Here is an 18,261-nt window from a genome sequence, read left to right as displayed (position 1 = left end):
TCTAAATACCAGCTGTTTACAATTTTGTTCGGACGATTTCGGCGCTACTAAAGCTAGCCGTCGTGAGCAACGCACTTCCGGTTACTTTCACAAAATAAAACACCCGTTGCCCTTTACTATATGGAAAACCCTAACGATAGAATTTTGTGCTTTTATTTTGAAAGCAGGAAGCGAACCTACCCTCGATGTAGCTAGCTTGGAACCGCAGTTTTGACCGCTCTCGTCCCGTTAACGGCATTTAACCGTTCAATGTGCCTTACCGGAGAGTCTTGCCAGCTCTGAGATCGGCCTGGTTCATTGTAAAACATTTTTTACTGATGTAAATGTGGTGTTTTCTGTGCATACAGACCCCAAGGCAGTGCTGCTCTTGTGTCTAACCATGGTTTTTTATTCAAACAAACTTCTGCTACTGCCACAATTGTTAGATTTCATCAATATTTATCCCCTAAAAAGAGCTTAACCAGCCGGTGGTAAACCTCGGGTAAGTTAATTAGCGGTCGTTTTCTCCCCGGGGTGACGATGGTAGGCTGGCCGGCGGAGCACGTCAGGAGCCGGGCTGCTGCCTCTATGATGTCGCGGTCGCTGCTCGGACCTGGAGCTTCACTTCAAACATCGGGGCAAACTTAAAACAGCCGTCGTTTGGATAAACTAACCGCACATTGGGATCTAAACAGTTACTTTCTCGCATGAAAAAATATTAAAACTTAATAAAGTCACGTATTAACAGGCACATTTCTGTTGTCCTGTTTAGTTGTTTTTTTTCCCCCTGTTCGCGGTAAGGAAAAGACTATCCGTGACGTCACGTTACATTGCATCTTGGGTAATTTGAGAGTGAGTAGCAAGCTCCTCATGTATACTCAACATTCTGGCGAATCTAGTATGCCATCCGGGAACTTCTCGCATACTCAAACCGACTCAAACTCGCATACTGCGCATTCGCATACTCAAAATGACGTCAGAGTTAGTATGAGTAGTAGGCAAGTATGCGGTTTCGAACACAGCCAGAGACTGTCAGACTCACACACCCAGACACACACACAGGTTTTCAGCTCACATTCATCAGCCTCTCAATGATTTTATACTTTTGATGTAAACATCTCCAACAATTAATCTTTTTCTCATGAATATAAGTTCAGACGTTTAACCTTTCCACCTCTACAAATAGAAGTACAATTACAGGTGGAGCCTAGGACATAGGACGCAGCTTTTAACATGTGTCAAATCTATCTATCTATCTATCTATCTATCTATCTATCTATCTATCTATCTATCTATCTATCTATCTATCTATCTATCTATCTATCTATCTATTTCTTTTTTCAAACCCTTTGTCTCTTTTTTCTCTTTTTCTTTCTTTCTTTCTTTCTTTTACTCCTTCATTTGTATTTTACATAACTTCTTTCTATCTTTCCCTCTCTATCCATCCATCCATCTACTTCGTTCTATCTATCATCCCCCTCTCTCTTTTTCTTCTTTCTTTCTTTCTTTCTTTCTTTCTTTCTTTCTTTCTTTCTTTCTTTCTTTCTTCTACCCCATTTCTTTTTACTTCTTTGTTTCTTTCTGTCTTTCTTTCTACTCCTTTTCTCTTTCTTTGTTTCAACCCCATTTCTTTCTTTCTACCGCTCTCTGTATATCTCTCTCTTTCATTTATCCACCCCAAATTCTTTCCTTCTTTTTTTTTTACTACCCCTCTGTCTCTTTCATTCATTCTCTATTCTCTTTATCTTCTATTATTCTGTTTTTCTTACCCCTTTCTTTCTCTATCTACCCTTCTCTCTGTGTCTTTTTCTTTATTTCTGTCCTTTTGTTCTTTCTTTTTTTCTCCATCTACCCTTCCCATTTTCTTTCTTTCCTTCTGTCCTTTTCTTTTTTCTCTCTTGTTCCAATCTTTCTTTCTTTCTTTCTTTCTTTCTTTCTTCTACCCCATTTCTTTTTACTTCTTTCTTTCTTTCTTTCTTTCTTTCTTTCTTTCTTTCTTTCTTTCTTTCTTTCTTTCTTTCTTTCTTTCTTTCTGTCTTTCTTTCTACTCCTTTTCTCTTTGCTTTGTTTCTACCCCATTTCTTTCTTTCTTTCTTTCTTTCTTTCTTTCTTTCTTTCTTTCTTTCTTTCTACCGCTCTCTGTATATCTCTCTCTTTCATTTATCCACCCCAATTTCTTTTCTTCTTTCTTACTACCCCTCTGTCTCTTTCATTCATTCTCTATTCTCTTTATCTTCTATTATTCTGTTTTTCTTACCTTTTTATTTCTCTATCTACCCTTCTCTCTGTGTCTTTTTCTTTCTTTCTGTCCTTTTGTTCTTTCTTTCTTTCTTTCTCCATCTACCCTTCCGATTTTCTTTCTTTCCTTCTGTCCTTTTCTTTTTTCTCTCTTGTTTCTTTCTTTCTTTCTTTCTTCTGCTCATTCAGCATTGTTTCAACAATTTCTTCAGCTCATTCAGCATTGCTTTCAGCATTCACACCATTTCCATTCTTGGAAATGTTTTTTCTAGTTAGTGTGACTGCTTCACACTATTGTTCTTCTGTTCGGCCATTTTCTTCCGCCTTTTTACGGTCTTCTTCTAGTCCTTCATACTTTGTGCTATTTCAACAATTCATATATCAAAACGTGCAGCTTTTTTTGAACTTTATCGGCATTACTTTCCTCTTTTTAACTATTTATACTTTTTAAAATATTTAACTTTTTCTGCAAATTAAACTCTTGACAAATTATTTTCTCCAGTTTTGTAGCCACACTTGTCTTCTGGCTAAAATTCTGGTCAAAAATGCAAAGAGACTTAGATAATAATTTAAAATATTTTTTAAATGCAGCCAGGGAGCTCTCTGCTCTCATTCAGCCCAATGCATTTTTTTCACAGCAGCAGGAGAAGGAGCTCAACTTTGTAACTTGCTGTTAAGTGCTTTTTAATTCGTTTTAATTCACCAAAAAATAGTCACAGGTCACAAAAAAGTCCTCTACTTACTTGTTGTGGCTCATTTATACTATTTTCTGCTTTTTTTTTAAGCATCATTGAAAAATCTCACATTCATCAAAGTCTCAACCTCTCTTCTCCACAACTCTGTCTGTAGTCCAGTTGGTAAGGTGGCCGCTTGCCAACCCCAAGGTCACTAGTTCGAATCCAGGCTGAGCAATCTTGTTATGTAATGTTGAATTCTGCCCCCCTCCCCCACCCTCAATTGGTTACAGGTGTTCGTTAAGAGACGCGTTAATTGCTACTGCCACCGTTTGCAGCACATCATCACATTACAATGGCAACTTGCTTATGTCTGTGCTCTCTGTGGCGAAGCGGCAGAGTAAAGGTTTTGTGATCATGAGGTTGTGGGTTCGATTCCTGGTTCAAATCTTGCCTCAACTAATTATAGTGAATTATTTTCCCAGTCGTCCTCTGTTGACTTCTGATAACTTGCTTCATGTTGAAACTGCTGCTCTCAGCCTGAAATTCACAGAAATTTTCATTCTAAGTCATTCAAGCTTGACTCTCAAGCTTTCTTGGTGTTGACACAGTGTGTTTCCAACAGGTGCAGCTTTGGGCTCGTTAACTTCAGAGTGAGACAGAGTGCAGCTCATCAACAGACAACAGTCTCTGTAACTGTGTGTATACTGTGGCTTTGAGGCAGAGTGGAAGTCTACCGACCGTGAGGTTGTGGGTTCAATTCCTACCTCGGTCAAACATTTGTATGGTTTGCACTGTTTGCTAATTCTGCAACAGCGTTCAGCTGCTTTCAGCATTCACACCATTTCCATTCTTGGAAATGCTTTTTCTAGTTCTCCTTCATCTTCCGGACGCTTTTTCGGTCCGCAACTTATGTCCGCAAATTATATATCAAAACGTGCGGTTCGATCGGGATCGGTGTGCTATTACTTTTCTCAACAGTGTATGAATTTTTCGCGACTTTCGTCGCGAAAAACTGCGCAAAATTTTGCATTGAAGTCAATGGGACGGGCGGGAAAAAAAGAGCGAAAAAGACCAATCATTGGAGTTTAACAAACGTCTACTACTCAGGCATACTTTCACCTAGAGACTCCATTTAAACTTTAAACAGTAGACACAAGTCTTGTGTATTGTCGTATTACTCCATGTTTTGATAGGTCATATGTGACCCGTTCCATCAAAATGAGTCGGAAGTCGCAACGTTCTATTTTTAGATAATCAGCTGATAACATGGAAAACCCATAGAAAATCAAAAAAAATGTTTTACCCTAATTTCAAAGCAATGACATTCAAAAACAATCTCCCAAAGTTTCACAGTCCAGATAATTGAGAAAAGGCACGTAAATGATGATTAAAGTTGACCTGCAACTTAAACCCTCTGAAAATGAGTGTTGCTTCGGTGCAAAACATGAAATATCTTCTGAACCGTTCATGATAGAGACGAGCTGTAAACTGCATCTGAATCGCGGGATTCTCCGCTTTCCGACGGTCATTGAATGTCGCCTCTATGGCGAGCAGGGACGCAAATTTTTTTTTCCTGCTATGGCCAGGCAAAGACCCGCCTTACTAGGCCTCTGATTGGCTTATCACGATGCCCTCGACTCTGACGGTTAGGTTTAGGCAAAGACGGTTGGTTTAGGCGTGTGAAGGGAGTGGTTAAGGTTAGGGTAAGATGAGGTACAGAAACAGATGCTAAACCGAGTAGCATCGACGCTAACAGAGCATAGCATCGATGCTAAACCGAACGTAGCATCGATGCTAACCCGAACGTACACGCTTGCACATGTTTTACAAAATGTCAACAAAACATGACAACTTCTGAACCGTTTATGATAGAAACGAGCTGTAAAAAGCATCTGAATTGTGAGATTCTCTGCTTTCCGAGGGTCATTGAATGCTACCTCTATGACAACAAGGGGCCGTATAGGTTGTGTGTAATCACGTGGTACAGGAACAGATGCAGAGTCACTGGCAAAAACTTTAACTGCTATTTTCTCAGGTTTTAGAACGGAATAAGAGAGTAGGAGATCGTAATTCAAATGGCCACATCTCGAAAACCATCAAATGTATGACTCTGACTAGGGTATCATTTTAAAGCTTATTTTCTAATCTTTCCATTGATACCAAAATCTCAACTTTGAAATTTGGGTCACTGTGACTCATTTTGATGGATCGGGTCACATATAGTTTTTGATCAATCCCTGTTCAATGACCATGATCATTTTTGGAGAAATTATGAGATTATAATGGTTGTGTATTGCACGGAATGTTCGTGTCAGAGCACGTGACATCATCGGTTAGAGTGGGAGAGATGCCAGAAAAACTCCAGATTTTTTCTCTTTCCAAACTCCAAACGGCCACAATTTACACTCTACACACCCCAGATAGCACACATACGTCGTGCCGACGTATTCCCGACGCATCAAGTTCCGTCGCCAAGACGTCGCATGGAGAGCGTTTGCTCATTGGCAAGATATCGCCGAGACGTCGGCCTTTGATCGAGCTCGACCACCGGCCGACGTCTCGGCGATCAATAAAAGCAGGAGCGGGAGCGCCAGGCGCTCCATATATTTAGCCTATAAATAATTCATACGACCTTTATTCATTTAGGTCGGGCCTTCTGAACTAGGTAGCCTACCATATTCTACAATCCTACGTAATAAATAAATAAATTATAATCCCTGTGTGCTGCATGTACAATTAAGAGGCAAAAGTCAAGTTTAAAAAAAACTTTATTCATGCTTCACTCAGGTTAGGCTACAAAACAGCATAAATTCAATCAATAAAAACCGTCATCAATAGATTATAACTTGTGAGTCCTCTTCATCAGCATCTCACTCCTCGAAGGCTCCGCTGGCCCCTGACGAATCAAATGGCATTAGGCTCCCCCCTCCTCATTTCATCTGCAGAGGCTGAGAACTGCGGTGAGGAAGAAAAAGAGGAGAAAGATGAGGAAGAGATGTCAGGGCCAGAACAGCAGAGTCACGGAGTGTCTACACGTACAAAGTGTGTGTGTTAACGATTAGAAATGACTGAAGAGGGACAGGTTTTATGGATATGACGTGCTCAAATAAATCAATAACAAAGTCATTCAAAAAACACACTTTTGCGTGTCTGGTTAGCGCAAGCACAATGATCTACTATGAGTAATATGCTAAATGACAACACGCGCAAACCGCAGTATTTAAATGAGGGTTTTGCGCGTAACCGTTTCCGCCATGGAGAGTGTGGACAGAGAGCTGGATGGATACAAACGCAGAATAAAAATTTGATCCGACGCATTAATAGAGGGAGAAATAAATATATTGTGGAGCTGCAGCATAAGAAAACCTCAGCAAAGGGTGAGCTGCTCTGATCAGTGTTGAGCAGCAGCTGCAGGTAACTGGGAGACCTGCTGTCATTCATTGAGCTGGAGCTGCGCGCTATGGCACAGAGCTCAGGTGTGGGACACTCAGGCCACTCGGATCTAAACGCGCTGACCAGATGGATCACGGACGGAGTGAAGGCGGCGGTGACGTCTCTCAGCCCCGGTCCCAGAGCTGAGCAGCCCGGTACTGGAGAGGGAGGAGAGGAGAGGAGAGGAGAGGAGAGGAGCGCACTGGACGAGAGAGATGCGGCGTGCGTAACGGCGCTTAAATGACTTTGATCGCATGATCAACAAAGCTATTTAACCATCTGAACACAACTACTGGGCTCATCATTCATCACATGTAACAGCTTGGCCTGATGGTTTTATATCGCAAAGCAGCAGAGGACAACGATATCGCTGCTTTCCTGTGCGCACTGAGCAGCTCTCAATTTAAAGGGCAAGACGGCGTGGTTTGGCCTTTAACTCGTTAATTATTCCATTAGTCCAGTTTCTCCGCGAGCCGGTGCAGGTGTCGCAACGCATCACCTGACGGCGATTTTTACAAATGTATTGACTGATCGATAACATGTTAGAAGCTATAGACTATAACAAAAACAAAAAATGCATCAAATTTTTGGGTATGCCAGCTTCCTCTGTGGGTGGCACTGGCACACCCTGTTATGGGACTGTTCTATAGTGGTAGTCCCCCCCCCTAGCGTTTGCATGGAAATGGTATGGCCCGACTGAAAGCAGGAAGTGCTGTGTTGTTTATGTCTCTGGCGCGAGTTCTCAATACAGTTCATGTGATAGACACGCTTCATGTCTCCTCTCCTTTATTACACACAAACACACCCGTGGCTACGCCATCTCAGCTGCCTACAGCTGTTGCTGTTACTGTTTTTAACAAAGACAAAAACAGCGCTTGATTACTGAAAGGCAAAGCCCGTGTGGCGCTGGCAGCGGCCACAAATAAGGACGCACTCACACGGGCCAGTTGTTCCGTGCTGAAGCTCTAATGCCCCCTCCCCTGTCCCCCGCTGGCCCGCACTCACACACCTCCAACCCAAGCTGCTCAGCACGGTTGCCTCCGTTGATATAGAGGGACTATTTGTTTACCAACACGGCGGATGTGCGCTTTAACCTGACTGCAGAAAGAACGGAGCCTTTTAACACCGGCGGTGATGAGGAACTGACAGCAAGGTGGTGGTGTGTGTCCACACACCCGTACTGGTTTATGTGACTTAAGGTGACATTTCGGCGCAGGAGGGAGTGGGAGCGTGGATGCGAGCCAGTCTCCTTCAACCATGCATGGAAAAGGGGAATGATAGAAAAGGTTTTTCTAATTTATTGAGAAACGATGCCCACGTCAGCAACGCATGACAATAAACATGTGGTTCATTTGTCCCCTCAAGTTACATAAACCAACACAGCGTGGACACACACAACTCCGCTGACGCCGGTGATGTGTAGAAAAAGTGTTTCCATTACACTTTTGCGATACAAGTTTGTATCGATACGTCTCAAAAACTAAAAACTGTTTTGCGATATTTGAGAGTTTTTTTTCGAAATGTAGGTGTTTCCATTACCAGTTTTTAATTTCGATATTTAGGTTTTGCGCATTTTAAGGGGTAATGGAAACGCACCTAGTGACAGTTTCCTCATCACTAAACTTGAACCACCATCCTCCCTCACTCACGTTGTGACGACAGGACAAAGCCTTTTGGACATAGGCTACCTACCTTATATTGTAGCCGATATGCTGTGTTTTCCTCTCTGTATGCCTCTCGTTTCAGTTTTTGCCCCGGTCAATCATCTGGTGCGCATCCGCTGTTTATCAGGTGCTTGCTCACTCGCTCACTGCTCTGCAAAATAAAAAGGAAAAAACACGCCGAGGTCCGGCGGAGAATTGGTAAAGAATTAAGGAGTGCTGGAGTAAACAATGTGTCTTATTTAATGACCAGTGAGATGACAAGTCTTCGTGGTTGCTGCTCTGTGCAGTGTCCGGTCTTGTCATAAATCACTGACAAATCAACCTGATTAAATCTCAGCAACAATCACACTCTCAAGCCCTTTCCCTCTGCCATCGTGTAAAACTTCACTTCCCTGCCTGCCACTTCTTTCTGTAATTTTGATAAGCATACACATTTGTTTTTACCAATTTCAATTGTCTCAACAGTTAACCAGAGTAGCCTAATATCATTCTCAAGTCAGCTGCCAATCTGCAGGGACAGCGCTTGTCATAAGCGCGAGGACAAAAATGTAGGCTAAAAAGCGTCTGCTATCTATGTAACCATGGTGAGCTCCAGAGACCGAGTCTCCCTCCTTCACTCATCCGCACACCAGCGCCTTGTGCCCGGGCAGCAGGCCGGCCAGCCCCCCCTCTAGTTCTGGAGCTTTTTTTTTTTTTTTTTTTTTTGCTTTGACAACGGCTTACCGGTCCCGTCACTTCTACCTTTTTCCAGCCAGATAACGTCCAATAGAGGGAAAAAAAATAGGACTTAACATTTTATTGGTGTTGGCTGTAACCGTTATGTTAGGATAACTAACGTTAAGTTAAACTAACGTTAACGCCAAATACAGTTATAAATAAGCTGGCACCTGTGCTGGTAGCCTATTATTTCGACCGCGTTGTACCTCGCCACTCACCGGAAACCTTTAACTTTTACAAAATAAACGAAATAGGCCTAACTTTTCTTTTTTTTTGGCAATATATCCCAAGTAACTTACCTGAAACGCACTCCGTCGACGTCTCTGGACCAAACTGGCAGGAGGTCCCGCCGTCTGTGGGCAGGTCTGCGGCCGACTTAAAGCCGACGCACCAGAGACGTTTGATGAGCTGGCACAAATGAGTATCAAATTTGAAGATATTCGCCCATGGGCCGATGCTTGACAGATGTTATAAATTATAGGGCCGACGTCCAACCTCAGGCCGACGTCGGCCAGACGTACGTGTGCTATCTGGGACATCATTTCCGCCACGTTTGTAGATGAGCTCATCCTCGATCTCATTATCTGCTCAAAATGTCAGAGAGACTTACAGAATTTAAACTCTGAGCCTCTGAGTGCGGCCACGTCTGTCCCTGCTCCTCATTGACTCCAATACAAATATTTTCTGAGAGAAGCAGAACGGCCTGATGTTTTAAAACATGCCATCCTCTCCAAAATATTTAGGCTACTGTAGAAACACCAAACCGTACCGAAATTTTAGAGCTCGTTAACTTCATAAACAATCCACCTGGCGCTCGTTTAAATGTTTATAAACACAGACACAGCTAAATCAGACTGACACATGATGCAGCTACTAAATAACTATGTGTCAAGTCAGTCACACACACACACAGACTCTAGAGCCAGCTTCATGTGATTACAGTTACACACACACACACAGTTAACCTAATGTGGTTACAGCTCCTCCATATCAGTGCTTATAGAAAGATGATCATGTGTCTGTCTGATCAGCTCTGTCTTGACCTTAAGATCGTGGGTTTGATTCCCATGTTGACAGAGATGGCACAACCCGCAGTAGCTCCCGTGGCCCATTCAAAATTTCCCGAGAGGAAATTTTCTAGTTAACTTTAGTCTACTCTAGCCTACTCACTGGTGTGATTGTTGTCCACACCAGCTGTCAACAATAACTTACCGGTAAGTTACACTTAACGTTAGTTTGTATAACGTCACTGTGCTGGGTTTATTTAAGGGGCTACCGGCCGGTGGTCCCATCTATCCTGTTTCAGCTAAGCTAACGTTAGCTACAACCTTATCTCGAACCATCAGACACCTGTTGCCTGCGACCACTGACATGTAGGCTGATGTTAATTTGGCAAGACAGCAGTGTTCATATGGTGTTCATGAACTTTATCTGAGCAGCAACTAGCTAACATTACCTTAGCTGCCATAACGTAGTCAACTCTCATGTGTTTATGCTAACCTGTAGCCCCTTAAATAAACCCAGCTCAGTCAACAAACTAACGTTAAGTGTAACTTACCGATACTTGATTGTTGACAGCTCCTCAGAGCAGACTAACGTTAATGGCAGCTCTTGAAGGCTGAAATCAGGATGATGTGAAATCAGCTCACTGATTTGAGTTCTACACATGGTTCTGGGCAATTATCCCACGAAAACATCTCTTCTGTTACGTGAGATCTGTAGATGTGTAGTGTTTCCAACAGACTTGCTTTAGTAGCCTCCTGCTACGAACATACAGCGGCTAAGGTCATTCCAGAATTGGAGGACATTTAAGGACTGAAACACCTCAAAATTTTACTATTTATTTGATCATTTTCTGCTATATATTTAAGAAATACAGGTAATTAATCATCAAATAATTATGTTTGGCCAGCTCAGGACTCAAAGTGACACTTTTTATTAGATATTTTATATATTGTGTGTGCTGCTTGGTGCAACCCTGTTACCAATACTCAGGAACCTGTAAAGGTATTATATAAGTATTTATCTATAAATATTTGCCAAAATACATAATAAATATAATCATACACACTACCAAAATGACAATAGGATAAACCCTCATGAGCTGATACAGTCATTTAAGATCATTTTAAGATAAATTACACAGTAACAGGGTTGAAATTAGAGTAACAGGGTTGAACAAAGTAACAGGGTTGAATAGATTCATTACTTTTGATTGTAGATTATGACATAAATCGCAACCCTGTTACTCTGGAGTAACAGGGTTGCAAGTAACAGGGTTGCAAATCAATGCTTATGTCAGCTGTTTAGCAGAAGAAAGATGCTAGCTATGGAATGTAATGTTACTGTAAGGTTGAGAACAAACTTAGTTATTTAAAGGAACAAAGAAAACTTTGAAAATATTTTGCCTTATTCTGGTAATATGAGTAACAGGGTTGCACTGGTTAGAGTGACGCACTCAATCAGGGCAGACGAAATATGAAAAATATGAAAAATAGAAGAGAGGACTTACTTTGTGTCTACCCATGCTATTATCTAACAGTTTGATAATACAAATTATTTTGTGTCATGTGTCTCATACTTCTTTTTCTTCTTCTTCTCTGCTAAAAAGGTTTTGGTAACAGGGTTGCGTGGATGTTGTGGGACACAACTTTAGTGCAAAATTACTTTTATTTAAAATATGTTTATGATTAAACTAAGTGTTGTACACTTACAAAAGACATAAATCAACAAAATCATACAAAAAAATTAAAATTTTAAACTTATTTTAACCGGTTTATTTGACATGCATGTTGGCCATTAAGAGGGTGGGACAAGAGAAAAAGGCCATTTTAGGGGGTGCTTAGAGTTATTTTGTATTTTAAATAATATTTTGGAACCAGTTTTTGTATAACTATATTTATATTTTGTCTCAGAGTAATTATAATTTTCACCACAAATGCAAGTTTTGGAATTTCATGCATGATTTAGTGAAAATGAATGGGTGGGACATGAAATGTCCTCCAATTCTGGAATGACCTAGATATTAACCCCGTAAGCAGAAGCGATTGCACCGGGGAAACATGTTGCTAGGCAACCATGTCAACGACACATTCTATGATTATTTCGTTATCACGAGAAAACGGTCTTTGTTATCTCGAGATAACGAAATAAATTAATTCGTTATCACGAGAAAACGGACTTTGTTATCTCGAGATAACGAAATAATAAGTCGTTGTCACGAGAAAACGGTAATAAAAAAATATTATGGACGTGGCCGTTCTCGCAGGGTGCCCTATATGCAGGGTGCGATTTGCCGGGGGGGATGGTGGGGATTTCCCCCCCCTCTGCTTTCTATGTCCCCCCCTCTGGTCATTTATTATCATCCCCGGTGGGGATACGTGTTGTCCCCCCCTCTGGTCAGACAGAGTAATATCCTACTTTAGATCAAGTCTACATCATTTGAACCGCGAGCCTTCTCATCCAGTAGCGCACAGCGTCTCCCAGACCGTCATGTAGCCTAGATAGGCTACTGTAAATTATCAAAAAAAAAAAGGCGAGTCTCGAGATGCCGGTTGCACTGGGTCGGGTCTGTCTCCAGGTTTGAGCAAATAAAAGTCGGTCTCAAGCCGGGTCTGTTCTATATATATGCTTAATGTTTGGGTGCAACAAAGTCACTGTTAACAAAATCAACATCTAATCTGTCCCTTCAAAATAAAGTTAGTGACGTGTCTGTTTGGAGCAGCTGCTGACAGATGCGCAGCGGACAGTGACAGTTTCCTCATCATAAACCCGGGCCACCATCCGATCCTTCCTCGGGACAAAGTCTCTTTAACATATATTGTATATTCTGTGTTTTTCTTCTCTTTAACCGTCTCATTTCATTTTTTGCCGGGTGGCAATCATCTGGTGCACCCGCTGATTCTCTCTTGCGCGCGCTCGCTCACTCACTCACTCGCGATGCGCATATAAATGTTATAAAACAAAATAAAAAGGAAAAAAACACACATGCGCAAATTGAAATGACCTATAGTCTATTCAATGACCATAGCTGATCACAGCTTGTCGTGCCACACCTGTTACGTCTCTATGAACACAACTGCAGGCTTTATTTTAAATTATTTGCTCAAACTTGGAGCCAGACCGGTCCACTAGGAGACCAGAGTCTGGTTAAGAACGGTAGTTGTCAGGTGCGGAGGTACGGTGCGGCGGGGGGGTTGACTATAGGACCCCCCCCCCCGCGCGCGCGCAAACTATCCCCCCCTCTGTTTTTTTCACAAATCGCACCCTGCGTATATGAATGCTGGGATGACTGTTAATTATTTAGCAGACATCAGAAATAGAATAATAAACACTAAAACATCAACATTAGGCCTCTTTATCATTTTCATTTCATTAGATATGTGACCTTTGACCTTTAACGCCTATCACATGTCTGTCTCCAGAGTGTGGCTCCAGGCCTCAGTACAACACTCGTATTGTTGGAGGAAACATCTCCAAAGCAGGCCAGTTCCCCTGGCAGGTGAGTCTTCACTACAACAGTGAGCACCTGTGTGGAGGCTCCATCATTACTTCACACTGGATCCTCACGGCGGCACACTGTGTATACGGGTGAGTCACACAACCAAAGGTAAAGTAAGAGGAGATATCAGATGTATATAGTGTTATGCCCAGAGCAGACCAGTCCGAATGTGACTATAGGGTTTGAAAGAGGCCAGAACAAGGTTCAGAACAATGTTCACTTTGCTTCTATTAAAAATTTTATTCAAACATCTCTCCAACAGTTTTTAAAGCAGCTGTCTGTGAAATGATCTGTGGCAGACATCTGATATGAGACATTAAGCCACAACAACACACTGCCAGGGTTTAGGGTTTTTCTTTATTTAACAGTTTACAAGTCAAAAATATTTTCTAACAAAGTTGCATCTGAAAAACTGTAATCGTGAAAGTGTCAGAGCAGATTCAGAAACTGAGCCTGAAAACCAGCCATAACTGAGCCTTACCTCAAGCCCCGCCCACCTGGACTCACCATCTTTACAACCTTACAGGCTGCTACTGTATGAAATCTGCCATATTCTTAATGGATCACTCAGATAACACTCAACCAATTAGAATAGAGGCTCAGAGAGGCAATGTATAATTATAGTGAGAAAGTTTTTTTTTGTTTTTTTTTGCATGCATGCATGCACACACACACACACACACAGGAAAGTGTAAAATATGGAGCTTTAAGGCTGTATATGTCCAGTACTGAATAAATTTGAGCAGGACTATTTTTCCATGAGTCCTGCTCTGCTGGATCAGCTCACATTGGCTCTGCTGCTCTCATGTCCTCATGTATAAGTCATTAAAGGCTGGCTGTGTTGAAAGCACACTAATACATTTACCCTGGTGACCATAAACCAGCCTCTTGTTTGGTGGAACATGTGATTTGTGTTTAATTTTCATTTAAACCCTTATTTAAACTCGTCTAACTGCACAACAATAAAAGGATGATATGTTCCCATCACACCTCCTGACATGATGATTCTGTCCCGTCTGTCCTCAGGTTTGCGGACCCCTCCATGTGGACGGTCCACGTGGGGATAACACAGCAGCTGGTCCCCGGGGCCCAGTCTCTGGCAGTGAAGCGGATCATTTACCACGCTCGCTACCGACCCAAAGGACTGGACTACGACATTGCACTAATGAAACTGGACACGTCTCTGGTTTTCAATGGTACTGGCGTTTTCATGTACATACTGTACATGCACTGTCCACATACCTGTCTCAGACCAGCAGCCAAACACACTGCCCTCTTCTTATAATCTCACTTAGTTCCAACAGAATTCTTCTGTATGCTCTTTAAAAATGTGACTCACTCACTGCAGATTGTAAGTACATCAATATCCAGATGCTCTTGCCTATGTGCAAAACCAAGTGAATAAATCACCATTGCTGTGGGTGTGCAGGACACACGTTACATGCGTATCTAACCCCAATGGTAGGTCAGCATGTTGGAGTCCATTTAATGGATCACCTGCAGCTCTACGAAGGTTTTACACTTAAAGATATTTCCGGGCCTTTATTGTGATAATTACAGTATGAGAGAGTCAGGAAATCAGGAGACAGAGAGAGGATGACATGCAGCAAAGAGCCACGAGTGGAATTCAAACCTGAGTGACAGATTTTTAACTCAGACGTTACTTTATTCTCTCTCTCTTCACTCCTGTCAGGTGGTGTGGATCAGTCTTAGTCACATGCTCTTAGTGTGAGTTTATGTGTGTGCGTGCGTGTGTGTGTGTGCGTGCGTGTGTGTGAGAAATTATATATTAAAGGGATAGTTCAACATTTTGGCAAATTGGCCAATTGCCATAATCCCTAGTCATAGCAGTAGGTTCGTTACCTTTAATTGTCGGTGCAAGCTATTTTTAGAACAGCAGAGCGGAGCCGCTAGCTGCTCAGAGCTACGCTACAGAATCTAATGGGATTTCTTGGTTTCCCTCGTCAAACTCATCAAATACACAATCCAACAACTCCACAACGCTCTCGTGGACAAGTTGTGACCTGCACATTCAACACGCCATGAGATAATAACGGAACGTTATACGAAACGGAGTCGTTTTTGAGGTAAATTCAGAGTCTGCTTGCTGAAAAACTGTCCCTGAAGGCAACGCGAATCAGCAGTTTTGCATGAATTGACCTCTAAAACAACTCTGTCTGGTAACGTTGTGTTATTATCTCATAGCGTGGTGAATGTGCTGGTCACAACTTGTCCATGACAGCGTTTTGGAGTTGTTGGATTGTGTATTTGATGAGTTTGATGAGGGAAACCATGAATCCCATTAGCCTCCGTAGCGTAGCTCTGAGCAGCTCGCGGCTCTGCTCCGCCGTTCTAAAAATAGCTTACACCGACAAATAAAGGTAACAAACCTACTGCTATGACTATAGCAATTACGGCAATGGGCCAATTTGCCAAAATGTTGAACTATCCCTTTAAACTGTGTAACTGATCATGGTGATGGGAACCACACACATTCAATCTTGGGGTAAGTGTGTGTGTGAGTCTCATGAGTGCCTCCTCTGCAGGCCTGGTGCAGCCCATCTGTCTGCCCAACCATGGGGAGGATTTTGTTGAGGGCACCATGTGCTGGATCTCTGGATGGGGAGCAACCGAGGCCGACGGTGAGCCCCCGCCTCCCCCACCCCATTTTACTGTTTGTCACAATTGCTGAAAATACATTTCATGAAATCTTCAATGTTTTTCCTCAGAACTGTAAACACAAACCTCAAGAGTCAAACTACTTTCCCCAAACCTCTGAGTCTACTGCAAACACGCACACATTACAGTTTTTTTTACAATCACTGTGACCCATCAATACTATAAACAGACAGTCACAGCACCGTGTCATAAAAAACACTATCAACTGATGGAATAACACAAACTGAGTCACTTTACATGTGTCAGATCTACTGTTTTACAATAGACAGATAATTGTATTGGTCATAAATTTACTTTTGTGCTGTAGTTTCTTTTGAACTTCTCTACATTTTACTTTTATTGGGTTTAGTAAATGCAGGTATTTTGTTTCTTTTTTGCAAACACTACAAAAAGTGTAACCTACTGGTATCTCAGAATGAACACTTAAAAAAAATTGACAAAGTGTCAACAGTAAAGCAACTGAAAATGACTGCAGAAAAAGAAACATCTGCATCATAGCTGCTGGTCATTCACAGATGTGTGAAGATGTCATTTACAAACAGAGGAAATACAGTAAAAAATAAAAAAAAAATAAAACAGAGTCAATGCTAATCTGCTTGGTCTTCTGTTTTCCTCTTCTTTGTCTTTCTATATATATATATATATATATATTTATATATACAAGAGCATCCCAAACAGGTCATGTGACTGAAAGAACCTCAACACCTGAGTGTGTTTCCTAGATGTTACAGTATATCTAGATGGGAATCAGCTGTGATTGATGTATTTGCATGAACTCAATCAACTGTTTTTCAAAAACAGTGAAAAAAAAATACAGGACATTTGTTTCAGTCTACAAAGTGAACTGCTGTTCACTTTGGCCTTTAGGTTCAGTTTAGAACATGAGGTTTTCTGTTTGACAAACAGTGTGAAAGTAATTGAAAATTTAGCAGTTAACATCTACTGTTTTGGTCTTAGTTGAGCTTGTGTGTAAAAGAAATGAAAACAAATTTTAAATGTGTTAAATGTATGTGTTTTGTGTCAAAAAACAACAACAAATGTGTTAATTGTAGACCCCACACAGACTGAAAAAGTGTTAAAAGTATTTTAAAAATGGGTCATAGGGATTGTAAAAAACTGTGAACATTTTTGTTTTTGTTTTTTTAGCTCAAAACCAAACCCTGTTTTCAGATGCAAGACAAACAGAAAACAAACACCACTCCTCATTCATTACACACTACACAGAAACATGGAAAACATATAGCTCCAGAAATGTTTAGTGATATAACAGATGAAAAATGAATATTATATTTTCTAAAATATTCCTATGTGAGTAACAGTTACAGTATATCAACTGTAAACTACGTAGTATTTATCCAAAGATTCAGCTTCTGCTCTTCTGGCTTCTCCAGGAGAGACCAGCTTGGTCCTGCGCTCGGCCACCGTCCCCCTCCTGTCCACCAAGACCTGCAACCAGCCTGAGGTCTACGGTGGCCTCATCTCCTCCTGGATGATCTGTGCAGGCTACCTGGAGGGAGGAGTGGACTCCTGTCAGGTACATCCACTCTCACTGACCTCACAGTTTGTTTTTTACCTTGAAATAATCATGTATCTATTCTATTGGTTTATTACTAGAGGTCACATGGACCCTGTTTTCAGAGGTCAGACATGTCTGTTTGCCTGTGAAGTCTATTTCTGTCTCTGTAGAGTAATATGTCTCCATGTGTGTCCTCAGGGAGACAGTGGAGGTCCTCTAGCCTGTGAGGACCTGTCTGTGTGGAAGCTGGTGGGAGCGACTAGCTGGGGGATCGGCTGTGCCATGAGGAATAAGCCAGGGGTCTACACTCGCATCACACAGTCCCTCAGCTGGATCCGCAAACAGATGGAGGTGAGTGCAGGACAAGCTGTCCACATCCACTGTGGACAAGCTAAGGGCAGAAGTAACTGGATGAATGCTAAAAGCAAGGAGGCCGGTCCTGTACTGGGGGTCAGCTGCTTGTTTTGATTGAAGCACCGTCCAGTCTGCCTTTGTGATGATGGGTCACATGCAACAAAGTGTAGTATAGAGCCAAGACTATGTGAACACACAAATCCAGAAGGAATCATAATCCATCTTCCAATCAGAATTACAAAGCTTTTCATTCATAAATGTAACTGAGAATGTGCATGTGCATGAGCCTCATGAAGGCACCTCCTTTATCAACCAGTCAGTATCAGTCCCTGTCTGAGACAGAACCACTATTCCATTGACTGTGAAGCTGAGGTGAAAACATGCACCACTCTACTTCAGTACAGTCACTGAAGATGTAAAGACATGTTAATAAGGCTCAGACACTGTGGTTATAACACACACACACACATCAGTATCAAACAGTTTACACAATGACTCACTGTA

The 18,261-nt window shown here is 41.8% G+C and overlaps 1 protein-coding gene across 1 annotated transcript in view; it reads left to right on the top strand.

The window, feature by feature from the left end:
• tmprss3a (transmembrane serine protease 3a) overlaps positions 1 to 18,261 on the top strand; it is a 49,623-nt gene that overhangs the window by 30,558 nt on the left and 804 nt on the right. Inside the window, exons 9-13 of the mRNA XM_085764172.1 lie at positions 13,132 to 13,297; positions 14,235 to 14,404; positions 15,755 to 15,850; positions 17,279 to 17,421; positions 17,602 to 17,758. Coding sequence (XP_085620298.1) covers positions 13,132 to 13,297; positions 14,235 to 14,404; positions 15,755 to 15,850; positions 17,279 to 17,421; positions 17,602 to 17,758 — 732 coding nt within the window. The remainder of the gene's footprint in view (positions 1 to 13,131; positions 13,298 to 14,234; positions 14,405 to 15,754; positions 15,851 to 17,278; positions 17,422 to 17,601; positions 17,759 to 18,261) is intronic.

Source organism: Trachurus japonicus, chromosome 21 (genome assembly GCF_045865225.1).
Source record: "Trachurus japonicus isolate A0001 chromosome 21, Traja_1.0".
NCBI lineage: Eukaryota > Metazoa > Chordata > Actinopteri > Carangiformes > Carangidae > Trachurus > Trachurus japonicus.
The sequence above is the reverse complement of the archived record's forward strand: the minus strand, read 5'-3'. Positions and strand labels throughout refer to the sequence as shown.